Here is a 23,486-nt window from a genome sequence, read left to right as displayed (position 1 = left end):
ATAATGAGAGACTACAAATGGAAACAACCTCTCAAATACACCTGTGGTTATTGGTCAAGAAAAGTTGGGAAGCTACTCTGGGTACTCAATATGAAACAAGAAGGGGGGATCCCTGGGTGGCGCAACGGTTTGGCGCCTGCCTTTGGCCCAGGGCGCAATCCTGGAGACCCAGGATCGAATCCCACGTTGGGCTCCCGGTGCATGGAGCCTGCTTCTCCCTCTGCCTATGTCTCTGCCTCTCTCTCTCTTTCTCTCTCTGTGTGACTATCATAAATAAAGAAAAATTTAAAAAAAATATGAAACAAGAGGGTACCACGAGTAACAGCATGCAAATACTAGGGAGCTGGATGAAATGGTTGTAGGGAAAGTATCCAAGAAGAATCAGACTTGCCCTGAATCCCTACACCCTCTAAAAGTGGCATTTTGGCCTCATCCTGACTTTTGATCAGTACCTTTGCACTGTCCCATTTCCATTGTTCCTTTGAACGAGAAATGTTTTTGCTTGGTTTCTGAAAACTGTTCTATTTCATGTTCCTAGCAATCCTATGGAGGATCTAATAGATCATTATGTTAATGACTCACTGTTTTCACTCATCATTTCATAACAAATTATGTAGATAAACAAAACAACGATATGAAAGTAAAAAAAGTAGTCAAAAAAAAAACCCCAAATAATACAGTAAGTGTGAATTCAGAATCATGGTATAAATACTAACTCTAAGAAATGAAAAGAATAGATTATAATAAGTAATTTTAAAAGGAGAAACACCAATAAATTTTAAGGGAAGCATTTCAATTCATCACCACATTACTTATGAATCTTTTATACACATGTATATAAATAAAAGCACATTTTCATAATATGTGATTATGTGTTAAATACAATAACATGAAAATTTGAATAAAAATTCAACTGAAAACACAAGCTTTCATATTTCTGGTAAGCAGATTAGATTTTTGCCGTGAGAACTTTTTCTTGTATACATGTATCTTGAGCACTCACATCTCCTTTATGATAGCAAGACTGAGGGGCAGAAACAATGTTTGTTATTTATTTATTTATGCCTCATTTATTGCAGAAAGTTATCGGTGGCTGCTTACGGTGGTTATGAAATGACAAGATTAATTAGCAGAACAGAAGAAAGAAGAGACACAAAATGTGGACATACTTGACTATCTTAATCTAAATAAAACATTACATAAAAGATGATACTTGGCTTTTTCTCCAGTTCAATGGAAAACAGAAATTAAAGAGACCTGTCTCACATCTAGCATGAAGGATTTAGATTGAATTCAAGAAATAGCTTTCTGACCGTGCATTGAATAGGTCGCTATCTTATCTGAAGATATTTAGAAACAGAATAGAATGTCATCTTTCTCTGCTCCTTGAGAGTTGACCCTAATTTAGGAGATGCTTTGATGACCTATCAAGGCCCCTCCCTTCTGTCCCTATAATTATAATTTTATGGAGAATATCTCCTTGTCCATTCTTTAAAGAGCCAGTCTGGCAAAAAGAAGATAGCAGGAAAATGGAATTGAATGTGGCCTATGTTTCATTATTTGGCATATTGTTCTACTGGGAGTTCTGATTATAATTTAATTACATTTGGGATTATAAAATGATACAGCTTTAGAAAGCTAAAATTAGTACTACAAATGCCTTGTTTATAATTTTCTCGGTACCATCAATGACACAAATAAACTTCAGAATTATACAAGCAGGCTAAAATTAGACTACGTACAAACTCTACCATATTATACTTAATTTTGTAGAGGTGATTGTCATTCTTCTATATTCTCTTTCTAATTTGTCTTTATTCACATTTTTATAACAGCTGAAACCAGAGGTTAAGTTGCTAAACAATTACGTGAAACCAAATAGTTCCTGAGGGGAGCATATATATTTTACCTGATTTGTTAGACACCCAAATAATTGCTTCTGAAGACACATGGCTTCTATTTCCTACCACAATAGTTAATGGAATCTGCCACAGGTAACTGCAAAATAAAATAGAAGCTTTAGGAATAAAAATGGTTATAACAAATAAACAACATTTGCTATGCACCTTCTGTATGATTTCTGTTATTCTCTTCAGGGGAACTAAAAATTTCCCCAGTCACAAAAGTAAGGCATAAATCAAGAAGATGAATTCACTTCTTCAATACCAATCATCAGACTTAGCCTGTAAGAGTTTTAATTTCAATACAAAAGGAGGACTTTCGAGGGAACAATTTATCTTGCAAAAAAAAAGACAATTTGCATTTTGCATTTGAAATAAAAAGTAGCTAAACTCAATAAATCAGAGCCACACCATATATTGATTAAATTTTCAAAATAACTCCTTTCTACTTTTTCTATATTAAATTAATACACATTTCAATGGCTCTGGCATTTACATTTCAACATTATCCTTAACATTTCACAAAACTATCCTAAAAAGTAATATTGTCACATTTAACAAAAAGGTAAACACACATCCAATGTTACTCTGCAAAGCAGGAGAGAAAAGCAAAAGTAATCAGATGCCCCTGAATCCAGATCAATACAAAGAACAGAGTGGAACACACTTCCTGCTCTGTTTTCTGAAATGAAATTTCCAAACTGATGTGTGAAATCATCAACCAAGTTCCAGGGATCAGTTCTGAGTCCCAGCTATTGAGAGAAGCATTTTCTAGAATTTGACTTTTAATAGGATAAAAATGGAAGCCTGTACTTTTACATGGCATAGTATCAATTTAATCTCAAATGACCAATCAGAGATAGGCTGGATGGTCTTATGATAAGTTCCATGACTACATTTTGTTTCTTTCCTTGAAGTTGGATTACATTGACCTATCATCGCACCATTAACAGCAGGGATCACCAACAATATCTATTGCATGCAAAATATTTTTGATTTTATGAAAGAGACACTGTGTGAGTTCTGTAATTGGGAAAGTAAACAGAAAATTGAGAGTTTTTCAGGAAAAATATCCGGGATTATATAATTACGGATATAATGAATATGTTTTGTGGGCATGGGAAGAGAGGGCATCTCTTCTAAATCGGTTATATGGAATGTGACTATTTTATCAGTTCATGTTTCCCATTCACAACAGAAATCAGTAATAATAACAAATATAAGTGGAAGATTGAAAGAAATTCGTAATTTTACACCAATTGCCATCTATAATATGGAAAGTTAAAATAGTATGTTTAAAATTCTAAATTTTAAAAATATATGCTGTATTTAATCAGTGAAACCTTTTTTTTTTTTTTTTGGTTTCTTTTTTGTTGTTGTTTTTAGCGAAACCTTTTTGAATGCCAACTACTAGAGACACTAAGCTATACTCTGGTTGGATCCACATGGTTGGTCAGGAAATCAATAATCTATAGTAGCCAAATGTATTGTTTTTATTTTATTTTTTTCAAATGTATTGTTTTTAAAGTAGAAGTCAATGAACATAGCCCACATAAGTTCTTTATCAAATACCTCCAAGCTCTAACATAATACTAAGAATATAGTAAATATTTAATAACGGTATTACTATGAGGAAGACAAAGAGAATTGATAAATGTTTCTTTAACAGCTGTTCTCTAAAAATAATGACTCTTTTTTGATTGATTGAAAAAATTAGTTAAGAGACTATAATGCTTGACTGTGCATCTGATTCTCAAAATAAACTATTAGCTTTTATTTTTATACTTAAGATCTTGAAAAAGCCTAGAAATAGAAGGCATTCCATAAATTGCTGTTGAATTGGATCAAATGGGATTAAACCAAAATAAAATGAAAGGGATCAAATCAGTCTATGGGCAAGACAGAGATTAACTTTTATGAACTTGATTTTTTTGGTACGTATCTTCCACATTGAGTTGGGTCAACTAAACTGTGAGGTCAAATAAGTGTCAAAGGTCAAGAAATATACAAAATTGACCATGTTTAAAAAACCTCAAGGATAAATGTGCCTTTTTAAAGCATGATCCTAAAATGTGAACTATTATTTGCCTCAGTATAAATAAATATACTTTTGCATTTATTTCAACTGCATTCTCCTAAATAGTGGAAGGTATAATAAAATTTCTATGGTATGCTTCAATATCTGAGTTTTAGCAAGAGTCTCTACAGTACAAGAAAAAGAGGTTCATATCAATATGTGCATATTGCTAACAGTCAATGCCACCTCCCTACCGGAAACTTCCTACATGTCACAGCATGAATCCTATGGCCGTTCAGATGCCAACCAGTTAACTATAAGGTGCTGGGATACAAACACTTGGGCATTTTGCAACACTTTTGAAATAGTGTTCTATATTTTTTTTCTAAGAATGTTTTTGCCCTCTCTGTGTCCGTGTGTATGCACACAATGCACATGTATATATTGTCACAAAAACAAAATGAAAACTACAAATTACCAAGCATATCAAAAATTTGTACTCATTTCTGAATTGCTATATGACTAATCCTATGTATTATTTTTCTCCTTTCCTTTTTAAGGAAAAATATATTTTTCTCCTTTCCTTTTTTCCTTTTCCTCCTCTCCTTTTTATTTGTTTATTTGAGACAGAAAGAGAGAGGGAGAGAGAGAGAGCATGAGTGGTGGGGAGGGGCAGAGGGAGAGACTCCCCACTGAGCAGGGAACCTAACATGGGGCAGATCCCACGACCCTGAGATCACGACTTAAGTAAAAGGCAGATGCTTAACCAACTGAGCCACCCAGGCGCCCCTCTATATGTTATTTTGCATAACCTTCCGAACAACACATATTTGATCTTTCCACCAATTTAATTTCAAAAATCGAAAGAAAGCACATTACTTTACAGTTACAACTTTAAAGGGTGGAAGTCACTAAACACTGTTGAGCATAGTGTGCTATTAAAAAAAATCTCAGACTGCAGTGGATGATGTTTGAAAAAAGCTTACAAAAAAGAATTTGTGAAATTAGATTATGTCCCAGCTACCTAAGTTTAATTTTCGTCATCTCATTTTAAGCAGGAAAAAAAAAGCCCAAAACAAACACAAAATGCATTTCCATAGACCTCTAAAGTATTTTTTCTTTAATATTCCCTGGGATTATCTCTCTCTGTTGTTCATGTTTTTATAATAAAGCAATTTTTTTCCTAATAGTCATGTCAGGGTAAACAATAATAGGTATTTATTGCAGCTTGAGTGAAAAATCTTTTTTTTAAAAAAAATGGTACCAATATCAGTGAAGTATTAACATAGACACCATGAACTCTATAGAGGTTGCTGTCACCAGGTCAATAACAAAAGGAAAATACGACTGTGGAGATAATATAATTTTCTTTATAGGACAGGACTCTGGGAAGCTCCATGAGTATATGAAGAGACACTCCTCAGCACTGCAATCTATTCACTTCACAAAGAAAAGCTACACGAATTCAGAACTTCTAGGATACCTAAATTCTAGCAAATATCTTATTCACGTCTACATATCACCTACCTTTATGCAATTATTCATTACATAACAATCTTTCTATGCTATAATAATTATTATGATGAAAAATATAATTACCACAGACATTCAAAACGTACTGGGTATGTTGTAGTGATGACGTTCTAGGATCCTTTGCAAAATTCAAGACAAGGAATGAATGACACTGGCTCAGAAAAGATGCACACTTCATGGGATTTCTTTTTTCATCAATGCAATCTTTTCATCAAATTCAGTGTTTTTGCATCAATGCAGTACTTCCTACACCTTCCTACAGCGGGGAGTAAAGGTGTAGGAGGCTACGTCCAAAGAACCAATAGGGTTGGTACAGGAGCTCAGACCACAGTTATTAGAGTGAAAAGCACTGAGCAGTGATGTACAATTGAGGACTAAAATTTTAACTGCAAACACTAGGATTTCAAAATAGAAAATTATTTTCAAGATCAAAAGTACTCCATAGATCATCTTACTCTTAATATTTTATACGCCAGGTTCTCGGGGTTCAAAATGACCCATGTGATTTTACAACCCTGGCAAAAGCGAAGTTCTGTTCATGTTACAGACACTTCTAGAGCCTGGGAGAGATTCTTCCTCCAAAGAGTCAGACTCATCGCTGGTCCACCTGCCGCGTGTTATAGGCTGACAGTGTATTTTTGTTCAAGATTTGTCCTGTCATTTGCAAGTCCTTTATGTTTTTCTGCATCAGTGATGTTTGTGTCAGAGTGATCGTCTCGAAGGCACAGCCTAAATCTCTCTGACTTTGCCACAGTCGAGTCATTTTGCTGTCCTTCCTGGCAGGGCCGGGGGTGAGCCTGAGCAGCTTAGCCTGGGTCCGGAGGGGGGTCGGAAGCCATGCATCAATCTAAAATATTTTTTCTTTAATATTCCCTGGGATTATCTCTCTCCATAGTTCCTATATAGAAAATTATATATTTGGCAACTGTGCCGAAGTCAGGCTGGGGACAGAAGCGTCCACGCAGGCCCACCGGATGGTGTGGCAGGAAAATACTATGTTCCATTGGTTGAAACAGTTGGGTTGCAAGGGCAGTTTGTTGAAGGCCAATGTGTATAGTGATCGAAGACCAGGCTTTCCCAAATGACATTCTGAATTTAATCACCGGGAAAACAGTCATGGATTTCCCAGTCCCCTCCACCTACAACCCATCTTGGAGCTAGCCTACTTGGGAACCACTGTCATCCACCCCTCTTAGAGATCAAAACTAAAACCAAAAACCAAAACCCATTCATGCTTCACACCTCCTAAATATTGGTGGGTGACCTCAGAGTCCTAATGGGCCAATGTAATGGGAGACAGCATGACCAACCTAATCCAAATTCCTCGCTTTTATTTATTAATTTTAAATTTCATCCCATCTGTCCCTTCTCCCTCCAACATTTTCTCAGGGCACCTTTTAAAAAATGAAATGAACTGATTTAAGTTCTATTATCTAGCTTTGGCTCAGCCTTTAATAGGACAAAAAACAGTAAGAAAACATGAAATAGGGGGGATTCCTGGGTGGCTCAGCGGTTTAGCGCCTTCCTGTGGCCCAGGGCGTGACTCTGGGGTCCCAGGATCAAGTCCTGCATCGAGCTCCCTGTATGGATCCTGCTTCTCCCTCTGTCTGTGTCCTCTCTCTGTGTCTCTCATGAATAAATAAATAAAATTTTTAAAAAAAGAGAAAACATGAAATAGAAAAGAAACACTATATGCTGTTTCCAGTAATTAAGAGTTTCAAAAGAAAGTTTAACAACAAATGAAAATTCTGTGTATGTTGTCTATTTAGTGGTTTTACACACGGAAACTGAGGGAAGAGAACATATTTTGATGCTAAGTAGCATTGATACTTAGACCATTTAAAAATGGATCTAGTTTGAGTTCCTTTGGCTCAGACACCAGTCTAGTGGTTTTGTTTTATTTTAATTAGTCTTCCTGGATTGTTCGTTTCTATTCTCATCTATTTTATAAATCTCAGTTTGCTCAATTCTATTTAATTGACTTCATTGAATCTTAACTTTCTTGAATTAAATTCAACAACCATTTACAGGGAAGTGTAAAAAACCACATATTTTTCTAAATCACCATGATAATTTAAACTCTGCTTGAACAAAATAACTTTGGTGTGCTGTCACTTTGATGGTTAAAATATCTGGAAATAGGAGTAAAAGAGGAATGAAAATGAAAACACCATATGTAAATAAAGAAATGAAAACCATATTTCACTTACATTTTATAATTATCTTAGCAATCCTTTCTGAAATGTTAAAAATGCAAAGTGAAACCTAAGAACAAAAGCAATTTTTTTCATGTTAAAGAGTGTCGTACCTGTTATTTTGAAGTTGGAGTGCTTTAGTTTTAGCACTGATGTCATAGATAAAATGTTGTTGGGTAATTATTATTCTATTTTCCGCCGTCAAATTCCCCAAGATGGTGATTACAGGATAACCCATCTGGAGTGTCCACTGATCCATCACTTCTTGTATATTTACAAATTTCCCATTCCTTTTTAAAGCCTTCATAACCCAAATTGTATAAATTAGTTTTATAAACATGAATTATAAATATAATTAACATTAAACCATTTTTATGTTTACCTTTATGATTTACTTAAGTATGAAAACATGTAAAATCAGTGAGGCTAATATAACGTGTTAGTAAAATTAATCTCTTTGCCTTAAGTCAAGCTTCATGTAGAGAAATGAAAGCTTTATTAGCATTAAAGTTTTTACTTAATGGAAGATAAAACACAGTCGATTGTTAAAACAAGTACTTGCAGCATCGTTAAGTGCCCCCAGAATGTCTAGAACCAAATTTAAATATTTGTTACTCTCCTATAGAAAGAACTACTTTAATATCAATATTTCTCTCAAACGTGAATATCTGACAACATATGCATGTTGTATTTCAGAAGTCTTGTCTTGTTTGAAAGTAGGCAGGGTACTTTTTACAATCATTTGCAGTTTAATTTTTAACCCCATTTTATAATATAAAATATAAAAAACAAAGTGATAAAGCAATATGAGGAAATATAAAAATTCAAAACAACTGCCAATGTCAATAAAAGTTATGAATGGCTTATAAACAAATTCAAATATTCAAGAAAAGGTTTTGGCATTCAAGCTTCCTGTACTTTACCTCTGACAGTGTATTCCAGAGATCGTTTCTGGCTGCATTGCCATACTTATGAATGGTTAAATAATCCTACAAAGAATATAAAATTGTAATTACAATTTGAAGGCTAAGCCATTTCCAGTAAACACACTGATTTCCCGACTCAATTAACCATTTCCATTTGTTAGAATTGCATTAGTACAAAGACAAAGACATGGAAAAAGGTGAAGAATCTTACTTAAAAATATCCCAAAGAGCTTTAACTATAACATATTTCTTAATTAAGTCATCAAATGATACTGGTCTATTAAAAATTATTTTCATCGCCATAATCACTTCTGGATTTCCAGGATCAAAGGCCTTCCTCTAATTTAGCAAATCGGCCTCAAGCAGTTTTATAGAGACTACCTCTGCAGTGAAATATTTAGGGGAAACTCCTCCATCAGGCTTCCCTGTTGAAGTGTCAGAAAAAATTCTGTTTTAGGGAAAAGAGAAAACAACAACAGAAACCTGGCTGATACATGCTGGTGTGAAGAGGAACTGGCAAAGGCCAAGAGAGTGAGGACTGTCTCCACAAGCTGTCAGATTCCCTAGTCTCTGCAAAGGACAGGCTGCCTAATCCAGAAAAAGAGACATACTTCCATGAACTTGAAACATATACTCACACTTAACAAGAAAAAGTTAATCCTGAGTTTATTTGATATTTTTGAGTATAGACTTCCCATTTCCCAATTTTCCCCCACTAGTAGTTAAACCCACACACTTTCTGTGTACCCCATGGCTACTCCCTTCTACAAAGCATGGTCTATGTACGTCACCGAATGTTACTTGCTGATGGCCAATTGGTGTTATTCTTTTTCTGAATCCAAAGTACAAAAATGAGTAGAAAACTGTGTTTTATATTATAAAAAAGAGGGTCTCCTCCATGTGAAATTCCATCCTCTTTACAACATGTAGGTAAGCAGACAAAAGTCCTCATTTACATCACAGTACTAAAAATGAAAAAAAGAAATCGCTGACTCTTTTCAGTACTTTGTGTAGAGTGGAATACTTTGGGGATAATTAAACTTGGGGAAGACATTTTTCTGAAATACAAATTGTAGCACCTGTGACAGATTCAGCTTTGTTGGCAACTCCCAGCAGAGCAAATGGCAACTCCCACCTAATCAGACACTACAGCTGTCATGCCCAACACTACCTTAGCAACCACAAATCCATCATTGTCAACAGGGACTATGAATAACTTTATTGAAAAAATACAACCCCAATAACCAATGCGAATTCCACTCTTGGCTTTGAATATGCCATATGAGCCATTTTCCATTAGAACTCAGGGACTAGGATTTCAATAAATTATTTCAGATTTAACTCTCAGCATTGTCTCTAAATGGATCTAAATGGATCTTTTAGCATCTAAATGGATAAATCCGGAAACGATATGAATGTTGAAACACAAATTTGAGTTTTACTTTAGTGGTGCGATAATTTTTAAAAGTATCAATATTAGAACTATTTATTTATTGGGTTTGGCTTACGGATAGTGCTGCTAGGATAATTCCAAAAGAGGGAACAAAGCAATGCCCCCACGGACTTTGAAAGGTCCAATACCTAACTATAGGATTCTCTTCACAGACAGATCTTAAAACTCCAGCTGTTCACGATATGAGTTGACGTTGGCCCAATACTGATCATCAACTCAAGCTCTTGGTTTCCTCCCCAATTCAGAATAAAGTGCAAATTTACATTTCATGTGGGCTGAAATGGCAATTATCCAGGTTTAGGAAGCAGATCTGACTTCCTTGGCTCGGAAGTCAGGGTAGAAAGCATCTTCTTGGATTCCCAGCAGTCCCAATTTTCAGGTTTTACTGGAATTCTAACACATGTCAACTCTTTTTTTTTCCTTCCAAACAAAGAGAAAGTGAACTAAAACACTTCCCAAATGTGTTCCTTAGTTATTTTACCCATCCTCTTGCATGAAAATAGTCCTATCCTAAGCTAAGGAAATTGTGTTTTGTCCTTGTTGAATTACAAAGAAGCTTCCAGAATAGTAAATGTGGTTTTTTGGTAGTCATTTATTCATTCATTCATTCCACAAAAAGTGGGGTGTGCTTTGCAGGTGCCTGTGGCTTACACATGCTGGGGGAACGGTGCTGGAGAGGAGGTTACCGAGAACAACAGCAGATACTGAGATGGGATTCGTGGAGGACGGTCTCTGCAACTAAAACCGTAGTCTTTGCACCAAAACTGCCTGACAAGATGAATTCAAACGTTTGGTGTGCAATTAAATAAGAAGATTTTAAGTTCCTTTCAAACCTACAAGTTGATGAATATGAAAAGGGCTGCGGTTATGAATCCGAAATGGAAACTTATGATTATATGTATGTGTATGAAAGTCAATCGGCAGTAGATTTGACATTATGATATAAAGTAGAAGAATATTTTAATATTAACTGTAGAAAGAATTAAGCGTTCTCTAGACAAAGAATTTCAGAAATAGAGGAGCTGTTGAAAAGACAAAAACATGGATGACCACTCGAATATTCTTAGGGGACAAAACCAAAATTATAAACTGATTAAAACTTGAAGGCCTTTTGAGCAGAAGGATCTTATGATACATAAAGTGTGGCATGGGAATGTGACGGCCTTGTCCAATTCCCCCCCAACACCGCCCAGCTACGTGGCTTTGGCGAGTCACTTAACCTCCTTGTGCCTGTTTTCATGCCTATAAAATGGGGAGATGATAGTACCTGCTTCGTAGGTTTATGTTAGGGCATCAAGCATGGAGTGTCTGGGCAGTATTGCCAGTGACACGGGCCGAGCACACAGCAAGTGTTCAGCAGACATCAGCTGTGTAAGCTTTTTATTTATTTTTTTTTAAGATTTTATTTATTCATGAGAGACACAGAGAGAGAGAGAGAGAAGCAGAGACCCAGGCAGAGGGAGAAGCAGGCTCCATACAGAGAGCCCGATGTGGGACTCAATCCCGGGACCCCAGGGTCACGCCTGGGGCTGAAGGCGGTGCTAACCCACTGGGCCACCCCGGGCTGCCCCGCCATAAGATTTTCAATCCCTTCAGGTGGCCAGTTGGAAACAGAGCGGTGGAAGGAAGCGCATCACTGACAAGAATAACCAAGGACAGAACAAGTGTAAATCATACCATCTGCCTCCTTTTTAGCCCCGTGTGAGCTGCTCTCTATTTCATCTCAGGGTCGATGGCATCATCATCATCACCATCACCATCATCATCACCATCACCATCATCACCAGCTAATACATGAGGACGCTGCAGTCAGAGGCGGGCCCGGGACAAGCCCCGCACCAGGACCGTGCATGCACCTGCCAACACGGCCTGACACCTGCTGGAAGCTGAGCTCCGCAGCCTCGGTGGCAGCAGCCCACCCCCCCAGGCCCGTGCGCCTCCCCCCCGGAGTCCTCCTCTCCCCCACAGTAGCTGCTGCCCCCACCTGCCCTCTTGGGGAGGGCTGCACCGCTGGCTGGGGGCCACCTTTATGTCACTTTCTTTGCTGACAGGTGACACGAGCCACAGTCCTTCACATGCAAAAGCCAACGGGACTCATAAGTAACGAGGAGAAGAGGAATAATGATGCTCCGCTTGCGTGGAATAAAGATGCCCCTTGGCTGGAGGCACCGAGACCTGGGCCCGCAGATGGCTGGGCCATGTGTGCTGAGCTGCCCGGTGCAGAAGCTCCACCCTGGGGCCACCTGCATGTCACCAAGATCTGTGCCCCCTGTTGTAAGAGGGTGACACAGCACAGCCCCGCCACAGGCCTGGGCCCGCCTCGCTCTGCCCGCTGGCCCCAAGCTCAGCTGGTGGCCCAGGGCACCCACTCCTTCCCGGGAAGACCCAGGGCCCCCCCTGGGTTTGGCATCAACCCCCGACCTGGCCCGCCGGCCACTACAGCATCAGGCACCCAGGGGCACGACACGGGCAAGTCCGGGCCGCGGGCACCCAGGCAGCCAGCACCCTTCTACCTGCAAGTGCAGCCTGGGGACATGCCAGCAAATGTGGGCATCGGTTTTTCTGATATGTGACAAGAAGGCCAAAGTAGGGGTCTGAAAGACCGTTCCTTTCTATTAAGAACAATTGTGCCTCAAAAATTTGTAGTGGGCATTTGTCATCCCTTTGGCTTCCCAGCGTTGAAACCCCATGTTGATATGGGGGCAATAACTGCCCATGGGATCCTGCAGGAAGGGGAGGGCCCCACCTCCCACTCGATCTGGAAGGGACCAAAACATAAATCCTTGCCCCCCTGACCCCACCCCCCCACTCAGGCAGCTAAAGCAGGCACATGAGCCCGGGTCCCAGAGGAGCAGATACTTCATCCCAGGGCTGTGATTCTTGCAGGATCAGTGCAGAGAAGTAGGGCCCATGGGAATATGACCCCCCCCCCGTGACGGTGACACTGTGATGGTGGCTCTGGAGGGAGCTTATGGCAGCAGCTGAACCAGCCATCCCTGTGGCAGGACCTCGGTGAGGTCTCCCAGCGTCTGAGTCCTCCTCAGGTCTGTAAGCCCAGTTCTCCAGCCTTCCCAATGATTCCAAGGGCTACCCTACACCCTTCAAAAACACTCCTTTCTGCCTAATGTAGCCAGAGTTCCTCTCAACTGCTTACAACCCCAAACCCTGACTCATACAACACTAATGGGAGATTTGATCAAAACAACACAAACGTCTTAAATGTTCTTGGTGACCTTAGAGAGAAAAATAGAAATTTTCTCATGCAACTCACACAAAATGCAAAGCAAAGAGCACCCAGTTCTATGGAATAAACCTTCTAGGCTTTCATTGTTTTATAAACAGTAGGGTTGTGGGGGCAGGGAAGGAAGGGGGTAGATATTTAAGCTAAAAAAGCAAAAAAAAAAAAAAAAAAGAGGCAGACAAGAAGATTGGAGAAAAAGTATACAAGTTCCCCAGACAGGAGCACACCGAGGGTAACAACAATAAAATTAAACTGTGTTAAACTTTTGTCTGAAAGAAGGCAAAAAAGAAAGAACAGGAGCTTTAAACTGGGAACCTAAAGTTGAGAAATGAAATATTTGTGAGTGGGTGCATTACTACAGCAGGGTGATTTTAAAGGGACCCATGGACAATAAGAAAGTAGATTAAAAGCTCGTTGGATCAAAGCAGTGCCGCACAAGGGTTGGATCAACCCCTCTGAAGGCTGGCTGTGTACTTCAGAGGATGATTCCAGGTGCTCCAACCTTGAGAAACAGCAACCAGGAGACCAAACCAGTGACGAATGACCAACCAACACACACCAGACAGCCGGGCTGCAGACCGAGATAGTATTTTGGTTTTTATCTGAAAAATGGCTAGAGGTCATGAAACCAAGTAAAACCGAGGAGCACAGCTTGGAAAAGCATCACACAAAAGTAAGAGAATTTTTACATGTTATTCTGTTAGATAGGAACCAATGATGAAAAGCTATCAATGTAAAAAAAAAAAAGAAAAAGAAAAAGAAAAGAAAAAAGAAAAGCTATCAATGACTGGTAAACCTTTATTATTAAATCGCAACGAGTTCCTAAGTAGGAAACCCGATAAAAAGAAAAACCAACACGAGACCTTTCAAGGTACAGGACTGTGTGGACACCAGACACAGTAAAAGAAAAAAAAAAGTGGTATTTAGGAAAGGAAGTTATTTAAATACGTAGAATAAAATGAGTTATATCGTCATTCTCATGCAATTTTATTTTTATTTTTTATGTATCTTTTACCTAGATTTACTCTCACAGGGTGTTTACTTCGAGGAGAATTCAGATATTTCTCTGGAACAAAAAGGATTTCTACGTGTGTGAAAAGCCCGTTACCCACGTAACGAGCATAATTTTGTGACATCAGTACGCTTTCTTGAAGGACTGCGAGAACATACCGGGAAATCGGAAAATTTCTAATCGAAACATCTTGCAATAGATAAAAGATCCTTGTTTGTTGGTCTTAAATGACAGACAACAGCCTATTTCCACCCTGGTTTTGTTTCCATGGATCTTGTGTTTAGTGATTCTGTGTCATGCCATCAAGGCCGCGGTAGGTGGAAGCGTCCCCAGGGGTGTGGTAACACTGCAGCTGCTGGACTCGTGTGACCCCAGCGGGCTGAGGGGCTCCTACACCTGTCACAGAACTGGGGTGACCGCAAGTCCACGGAGGTGTGCAGGTGCCTCATTGTCCCCGCCTCGCCTCTGTCGCTAGCTGGAAATATTACCGAGATGTAAAATAAATCTACTTGTAAAACAGGAGGTCGTGCCTTGCTTTTCCTGAAGGGCCTGGAAAAGGGACTTAGAGCGCAGCAGCTCACACACTAGACAAAGTGTATCCCGACTGGTCGGGACGCATGGCCTTCGGTCAGCCAGGGTTGCCCAGGACCGTAGGGTGCGTCCATGGCCCTTTCTGCTTGCATGCTTCTACTCTGGCGGCTGTGCTGCTGCTGACTCGTCGGGGGAAATGCAACTCGATAGAGAAGACGACTGTATCTATTTAGCAAACGAGGCAGGAATCAGGCTGGTCCTTACCGGCCGTGTGATGTCGCATCGGGACCTAGATCCCCTGGACTTTAACTTCTTCTTCTACTGCAAAGTGGGCATGGGACTCACTTGGGAAAGGGACACAGAGCACAGCGGGCTCGTGCAGAGCTGCTGGCCGCACAAGAACCAAGAATGCTAATTATTCTAAGGCCGGACCCCAGGGGACATATCCATGGAGCCAACATCTTCGACCCCCCCTCCAACAGTAGCCACATTCATTCCGGGGGCTCCAGGACGGGAAACGCTGTGCACCAGCTAGGAAGAGGATCATGCTTAGAGGGACTTCTAAGACTTCCTTAGAACATGATGTCCCAGTCACCTCGTACTTCTCTAGCATCTATCCATCAGGCCTTCCTTTCCTGACCCCTCCTCTTTCAGCCTAACTCACACAACTGTCCCCCATCCTCAAGAAGAAACCCAAACAAAACCTTCCTTAGCCTTATCCCGCTCCACCCACCTCCCCTGGTTTTCGAATCTCCTTCCTCATGGAACGTCTTTAAGTTGCACTCCACAGACCTGCTTGCCCGCAGACGTCCCCGCTCCTCCCCGACCCACTCTACGGGTGCCATGGACCATGCCCACCGCCACAGGACCTCTTCTCTCTCTCTCAGCTTCACCTCCCAGCACAGTTACCCTCATTGGTCCCCTCTGGACAGGAGCTTTCCCCTTTACCTGGGTGATACTGGGCCCTGGGGTTCTGGCGCGTCCCCTGCGGCTCTAGCCCCAAGGCCCTACTCTTTGCTCAGCCTCCTATTGTTACAGCCCTGCGGGGATTTGTTTCCAGGCTTTCCCCCAAGAAACTTCCCACCCACTCTTCCGTACCCCCCCCCCTCACCTCTGCTGTGGATCCTACTCCCAATCTATCCCTAGGTGAATTTATTTGGCCTTCAGAAAGAACCTTTGGGTCCCCCCATGTCTCTGTGCACTTAGGTCACCACCATCTCTCCCCTGAATCTCCACAGGCCTCCCTGTCTTCCCCGCTTCCTCTCCAGGCGTCCTCCTGCCCCCTCCCAATGCACTCACACACGTTGCCAGCTAACTTCTAACTGTAGGCAGAACCCCATCGCACCCTGGGTTGAAACTGCTCACAGCACCCTGCTGCACTCAGATAACCCCCAGCCCTCTCAGGGCATGTCTTTGCACCGCATGACTCCCTCCTGCCCCCTCACCCCCTGCGCCCTTGTCCTTACTGACTCCACTCAGCCTCCGATTTCTTTCTTCTCCTTGAACCTGCTCAGTCCTTCCCCTCAGCCCTTTGCATGGGCCCTTCCATGTTTCTGGAATGATCTCCATCCTCCTCCAGCTTTCTCTCATGCTTCAGACCTCAGTATGCGTGTCTTCTTCTCCAGGGGGAGATCCTACACACCCAACCTAAGACTGCCTGGCCCATCCGCCCGTATGCACTCTCTAGCATTCTATTTTTTTTCTTTCTCAGCATTTCTCACATTTAGTAAATATATATGCATTCACTTTTTTCCCCACTCAGGGCCAATCTTACCCTGTTATATATGACTCATGGGATCAGGGGCCGTATCTGGGGTGTGCAGCACGCCCTCGCCACGGTGTCTCTCAGAGAGTGGGTATGTAATAAGTTTGTGCAGAATAAATGAACAACCCAACACGCCTGATGGGGGAGCAACGTGTGCTGCAGATATCAAACTAAGCACAGCTGGTGCAGGAGGTGAAATCACAATTTTGGTTTATTGGCACAAAGCATCAAGGGAAGATCTTAACGCTATAATGAGCTATTGCTCTTAAGGGGGAAAAATGATCTGTAAAATAATCACAGGGAGAGGCCTTGAGCGGAAGAGAATAGGTGAATATAAGAGAGTGATCGCAAAAGGAAATGAGATTCAGTATGACAAATGAACATCACCATTTCTTTGCATGTCCTACTAGCCCGGAGCCTTCCCTTCCATGATAGAAACACAGAGGTAGATCAAGTGTTTTGAATGCATTTGATTGAATTTTTTGTAAGTCATTTCCCAAATATATAGCTTGGGTCTTTAGCACTCCTCCTAAGCCACTAATTTATAACATGGGCTTTTTTCACAATAATAACTAAGATATTTAAATATCATGGGGAAAAAAGAATGTGTAGCAAATGTGTTGTGGTTTGATATTCTTATTATATAGCCACTTATGCAAAATCATGAAAATGAGAGTAAAACTTCTATCTTCAAATGGGTAAAACACATGGATGATTATGTCATCAAAGAGTAAAATGCAAGAGAATATATGAAATGTTTTCAAACATCATTTGTGATAAAAAAAAAATACATAGAGATAGCAATTGGGTAATTTTTTACTTACTAAATTAGTAAGAAAATTGTTTTGAAAATAACACCTAAAGCTGTTTGCTTAGTGTATTATAAAAACAGAACTTTCGAACTTTACTTCTACCACTATACGTTGGCTTAACATTTTGGAAGAAAATTGATGATATGAAAAAAATTAAAATAAAAAAATAAAATTGATGATATGATTACAGAAATGGATATAAAGAGACTACCAAAATATAATGGGAAAACCTATCATTTGAAGACCATGACAGTAGTATTTATTTAACAGAAACTGGAAAGTGAGCTAGATGTTCACACACAAGGAAAAAACTAAAGATATTATGGTCCATCTGGTGTCAACCTATGTAATGGCAGTTATGGAATGAGCACTGGGTGTTATTCTATATGTTGGCAAATTGAACACCAATAAAAAAATAAATTAAAAAAAAAAGAACCTACGTAAAACCAATTAGGAAAATACAAGTAGTGAGAAAAATCATCTTCCCCACTCGGGAGGGTTCTTTTTGCATCACAATTTACAACGTTGCCAGATAAGTAATTCAAGGCTATTACATGAAAGTTCTGAAAAGAGAACATAAAAGAAAAAGAAATTAATAAAGGAAAAGAAAGAAAACTGCTGATGTGGGAGTTATAATAGGTCAGGGAAACAGATGCCTGTGAGGCAGGCTTATGTATCCTGCACCAGCAATGTCATCAAATGGTAGGTGCTGAAGGAGTGAGAGACACTTTGCAGATCGGTGTACCCATGGGCTTGCATATTCAAAGACTGGCGTGCATTTGCACACATACCCCCATACAAATATAGCCACTCATCAACCAAAGGTGCCTAAACATTTCACAGATACCTTTAAAATCAAGTTATCTAGGACATCATTTTATAGGAGCAGCCCTATTTAGCTAAAATGTACAAAAAACCCCTGAGCCATTAATTAATTAATTAATTAAATGATTAAATAAAATAAAAATAAAAAAATAAAAAAAATACCCTGAGCCTTTAACTGACAAGTGAAAGAAAACCACTAAATATAACTTTCTAAGGCTTCCTATTGAGCTGAGTAAATGCCCACCGGATGATCAAACAGAGATCTATGTCATTAATAGTAAAGGCTTTTTAGTGAATGCTACGTAGTCATTGTGGCCAGTTAACAACATTGAGGACTCAGGCAAAATGATAAGGACTGAATCAATAGCCGAACATAAACAAATTAGTTGAAACTGATGAAATAGAAGTTATTTCTCTCCGAGAAATATGAATAACTACTGCTATTTTATTTTTAAAGTGTTTTTTTTTATTAGAGATAGTATTCTTGATTCTCAAACCCATGGAATCTTTCCTTATAATTAATACTTTTTTTCTGTATTAACATTCTCAATGATCTTAGCTTCATAGTTAGGTCTATAATAAATCAAATGCTAATTAGGTCAAATCCAATGGTTAAAAACACCAGCAATGATAACATTAGTATCATATCACAACAAATTAGTGTGAAGTGTTAACCTTTCTACCTATATAGTGTACTAAAACGGCCCAGTGACTTAAGTGAAATATGGAGAAATTTGAGCAAAATCTGTCTGTGGTTATTCATTTTAGATTAAGCATGATTCAGCTACCATCTGGATGGAAACACAATACTATCTCTTCAGCAAGGAAATGAACTTCAACACACTATCCCTGTTCCTCCATTATTCTATGACTTTTCATTTTCCTGAAAAATCTACATGCAATGGAGCAAACGCTCTCTCAGAAATGCAAGCCGGAAGTTATCAAATAAAAATCCTGTGTACACATGTTAACATAGAACTTCTCACTGGAACACAAGTTATTGAGTATGTTGTTGCTACTAATAATCCCTCTGGCTTTGCGCCTGTCATTACCTTCAGGCTATCAGAATTTTATGAGCACAAACCAATAATAATGATATTTCCCTTTTGCTTTTTATCCACACCTCATTGCCTTACATTGATTTGCATAAGCAATTTCTACCCTGATAATTGGAGCCAAACATCTTGTTCTGGGTTACCTTATGGAAAAGAGCAGTTAAATACTAATCAAGAGAAATCTTTTTTATTCAACTACATTTTAGATGATATTGAATTACTCTCATTGGTTGAGCAAGAAGGTAACTCATTTTCTGACATGGATTTCAGGTTTTGAGTTTATAACAAGCTTAATAATGATGTTTCTTCACGATTTCAATTCCCTGGTGTTGACTCATAATAACATGAAGAATGGTGTCGCGAGGTTCAAATCATTATAACAATATTGTTTTGTTTAAAAAGAAAAAGCAATAGTACTATGTAATAATTATTTTTTAATAGCTACTGAGCCAATCGATGTTATCTGAGGATTTCATAATTATAGCTTTATTCTTTTATTTCCAGAAAAGAGAAAACAAGAAAATATAACTAGGAGATTAAAACAAGTAAAAATGAAATAAGAAAGTTCAATGCCATGTAAAAAAAAAATTCTATCTAGGAGAATCATTACTTGAATTACCTCAGAAACAAGTGTATAGTACTTATACAGAATGAGGATTTGAGCTATAGGAGCGTAAGTTATAAAAACAAAGTAAAAGAAATAGATCCTACTTTATTGCTTATATGCATAAGCATTACTACATGTGAGTGAAAATTAACAAATACACACTTACACAATAAGGTCCCCAGGAAATACAGTATAAGAACTGCTGGAAGATTCAGCAATACTTAAACAGTATTTTGGGTTGAAGATGGAATGAACTCTGACCACTCTCAGGAGACCCCAGTGTCACCAAAGCCTATTGAAGAAAGTCTTTCAAGGCACTTCTGGATAAAAACCGTGGATTAAACAAACCCATCTAATCTCAGTCCCTCCTAAAACCTAACTAGAACTACATCAAGTGTATGGGTATTTGTCTTTGTGATAGCTAAATATGTTGATTTTCTGAAGCCTAGCAGTAGCTTCCCCGCCCTTTACTCCTCAAACCCTCCCAACAGTTTTAGAAAATTCATATACTTGATGCTAAATCCCTTTCTGTTTGAAATACCTACAATGAATTTGGTTTTGCTACTGTATTATGTGCCAGGAGTGGTATGTTCCAGCACACAGACCCTCAAGGTTGGGAATCTGCAATCTGTATTCTTGCCTTGATTAGATTTAGATGACTGATTATGGGGAATGAGGTCCTAGGAATCTATGGTTTTTAGGGTCCAACAGTTTCTTAAGTTATCATCTGCATTTGTCTAAATGGAAGAACAGACTTTGGGAAAACAAATGATTGCTTCCATAGAACATTACCAGAGAATACAGAATTACAAGGTCTTTGAGAAGAAAGGCTGGTTCTGACGAGACGAGAGAATTGGAATGGGGACCTTGAAAGTCTAAATTCCACTGAACTTCCTTTGGAGTCAAAAGCAGCTCTTCTTTTCTCTAAAAAAAGTTAGTTGTCACTAGTTTGAATCCCTTTTAATGACAAATGACTTCATTTGGGAGGAAGCTGATTCTCCTTAAGACCAAGCTGATTCTCCTCCTCTTCTAATGCACCTCAACGCCATCAGACCCAAAGGTACTGTTGACTCCAGCCGATTCCAGGACTACAAGTAGAAATTCTGACTTTAGGAAAGATAGTGTATACACTAAAAATCACCAAGAAATTGCAAAAAAATCCTTAGAAAATGTCACCTGAGACAATCACAGCTTAATCATAAACCTGTGAGGTATTCAGAGCAAAATATGGAAGTGCATCAAAATACAAAAGATAACTAAAAAGCAAGGGAAATATAGTTTCCTAGTAGTAGACAAAAAGAAACTTCACCAGCAAAAATCTCTGTAATGACAAATGCTCGTCTGTTTTGACTGTGGTTACAGTACATGGAAGGTCTTATAGCCTTAATATTCAGATAATAACTAAAGACTCAAGAACAGGGAGTCACTCACTTTGGCACATCCAGTTTACAAATTTTTCCATAAAATTAATAGCTGTTCCCAAATTAAAGTATTAAACCCAAATTGTCTAACTAGTAAAATGCATCAAATAAATGTTACATTTGGAGAATCTGAAAGTTGGAAAAAAAATCTTAAAGAGTATTTAGTCCAACTCTTGCATTTCATAACTATAGAGTCAGGGGTGAAGAAGGATTCAGTGACCTGTAGAAAGCCTACCATTAATTAGAAACAGAAATGAGAATCATTTTCATTGTCTCATGCTTCCCAAAATACACCAGCCATTATTTTGGGAAATAGATTATGTAAAACAGTAGATACATAGAGTTTGCAAAAATATAAACATTTCTATGCTTTAAAATATGTTATTTATGAGGGCATACATAATCCAACAGGGGTTCATGCTTGGTTTGCTCTATATTTCACTTTCAATTTAAACATCAAAACAGAAGCTGACTTATTAATGACAGCCAGGACTAAATTTTTATGACTGTACATACTGTCTATTTACAAAAAGAAGTTTTGGGGCAATTTATTTTAAACCTATGCTAAACTGAACCACTTAAGCATCAAATAAAATTCAAGAAATAAGGGAATTAGACACACACACATACCAAAACCAATATCAAGAAGACCAGATCAAGGAAAGTTGTGATTATTCTGTATGAAACTATTTATTCAACTTTCTAATAGCTGATCAAATGAATTATATGGTTATTAGGTACAAAAGCTTTTCTCAAAAAGTCTCTAGAGTCCCTTCCTACTGAGGAATATATGTGTGAACTGAAATGGAAAATATATTTTCCAATGCAAAAAGTAGATGAATACAGTGGAATTGATACTCAAGATACTTTATAAGTTAAATAAGAACATCTGATCTGATCCAGAAATTTTCCAGAAACCCACTACCTCTCTGGATCACTTTTATTATATTTAATAGATAAATATTATATTTAAAAATTATTTTATAGCTATTAATATATATTATATGTTAGTATATACTTATATTAGATTATAAATTTTATGTTGTGTATTTTAGATACCATATATAGTTGACCCTTGAACAATATGGGTTTGAACTACACAGGTCCACTTAAACGTGGATTTTTTATAGTATAGTGTTGTAAAGGTATTTTCCTGTCCTTAACATTCAATAACACTTTTTCTCTAGCTAACTTTATTATAAGATTACAGCATACAATGAATGCATATAACATACAAATGTGTCAATTGACTGTTATCAGTAAGTCTTCCAGTTAATAGTAAGATACTAGTAAAGTTTTGATCATCAATAGTTATATGTGGATTTTTGGCTGTGTGTGTTTGGGGTGGGGGTGGGGGTGGTCAGTGCCCCAGCCTCTCTATTGTTCAAAGGTCAACTGTGTGGTATTTTATATGTTTGTGGTTATATTCATAAAATATATTGCCTTGTCTCCAAAAGGGTTTAAGACAGGTTGTAAGGATACAAAAATTTTAAGAGAACACAAATTTTAGAAGAAATTACCATTATAAGATTTATCCCTGTGTGGAAGATGAAAAGTCCCAGGAATAAACTGAAGAAAAGAAGGAGGACAGGAGGAAAGGCAAGAAAAAAGAGGGAGGAAGGAAGAAAAGAAAGGAGGGGGAAAAAACAACAACAATAACAAAAAAAGAAAGGAGGGAGAAAAAAAATGTAGATGACAAACATACTATTTGCAATTTGGGATTGACTCCACCTGTAAACCTAACTCTGGATCTGTCTGGAACATAAACTTCCATTTGCCAACATAGAAAGAGCCATGGTTAGTGTAAAGACAATTAACATATTTTCCAACAGAGGTAAGCACTGACGGTCCAGACTAGCTTCCACAGCAACATGTAAGCCAAGATTCCCCAGAGCCTGGTGGATGGGAAATATATTAACATCAACTCGGTGACCACTCAGCACCATGACACCAACTGTCTGTTCGGGAGGTCATTTCCAAAATGTAGCCCATACATCTTCATGCACAAGAGTTGATAATTTATCACCTAGACATAGGGATCTACTGTAAACTAATCCAAACTGCTGATGATACACTAAATCAGTTTGAGTGATGAGTATAAATAAAGCTGCAAGCGAAGTACTGAAGGATACAGAGCTATCTGATCAATGAGATGTCACAAGGCAAATGAAATGCAATGTTGACAAACATAG

At 38.6% G+C, this 23,486-nt stretch overlaps 1 protein-coding gene across 2 annotated transcripts in view; it reads right to left on the bottom strand.

The window, feature by feature from the left end:
- TRHDE (thyrotropin releasing hormone degrading enzyme) overlaps positions 1 to 23,486 on the bottom strand; it is a 372,106-nt gene that overhangs the window by 84,158 nt on the left and 264,462 nt on the right. For both annotated transcript variants that reach the window (XM_026001636.2, XM_072742405.1), the window contains 3 exons: positions 8,570 to 8,635; positions 7,760 to 7,947; positions 1,910 to 1,998 (listed from right to left, as the gene is read on the bottom strand). In XM_026001636.2, the coding sequence (XP_025857421.2) occupies positions 1,910 to 1,998; positions 7,760 to 7,947; positions 8,570 to 8,635 (343 nt within the window). The remainder of the gene's footprint in view (positions 1 to 1,909; positions 1,999 to 7,759; positions 7,948 to 8,569; positions 8,636 to 23,486) is intronic.

This window comes from Vulpes vulpes, chromosome 16 (assembly GCF_048418805.1).
Source record: "Vulpes vulpes isolate BD-2025 chromosome 16, VulVul3, whole genome shotgun sequence".
Classification (NCBI taxonomy): domain Eukaryota; kingdom Metazoa; phylum Chordata; class Mammalia; order Carnivora; family Canidae; genus Vulpes; species Vulpes vulpes.
Note: the sequence above shows the minus strand (reverse complement) of the source record. Positions and strands in the feature narration are given on the sequence as shown.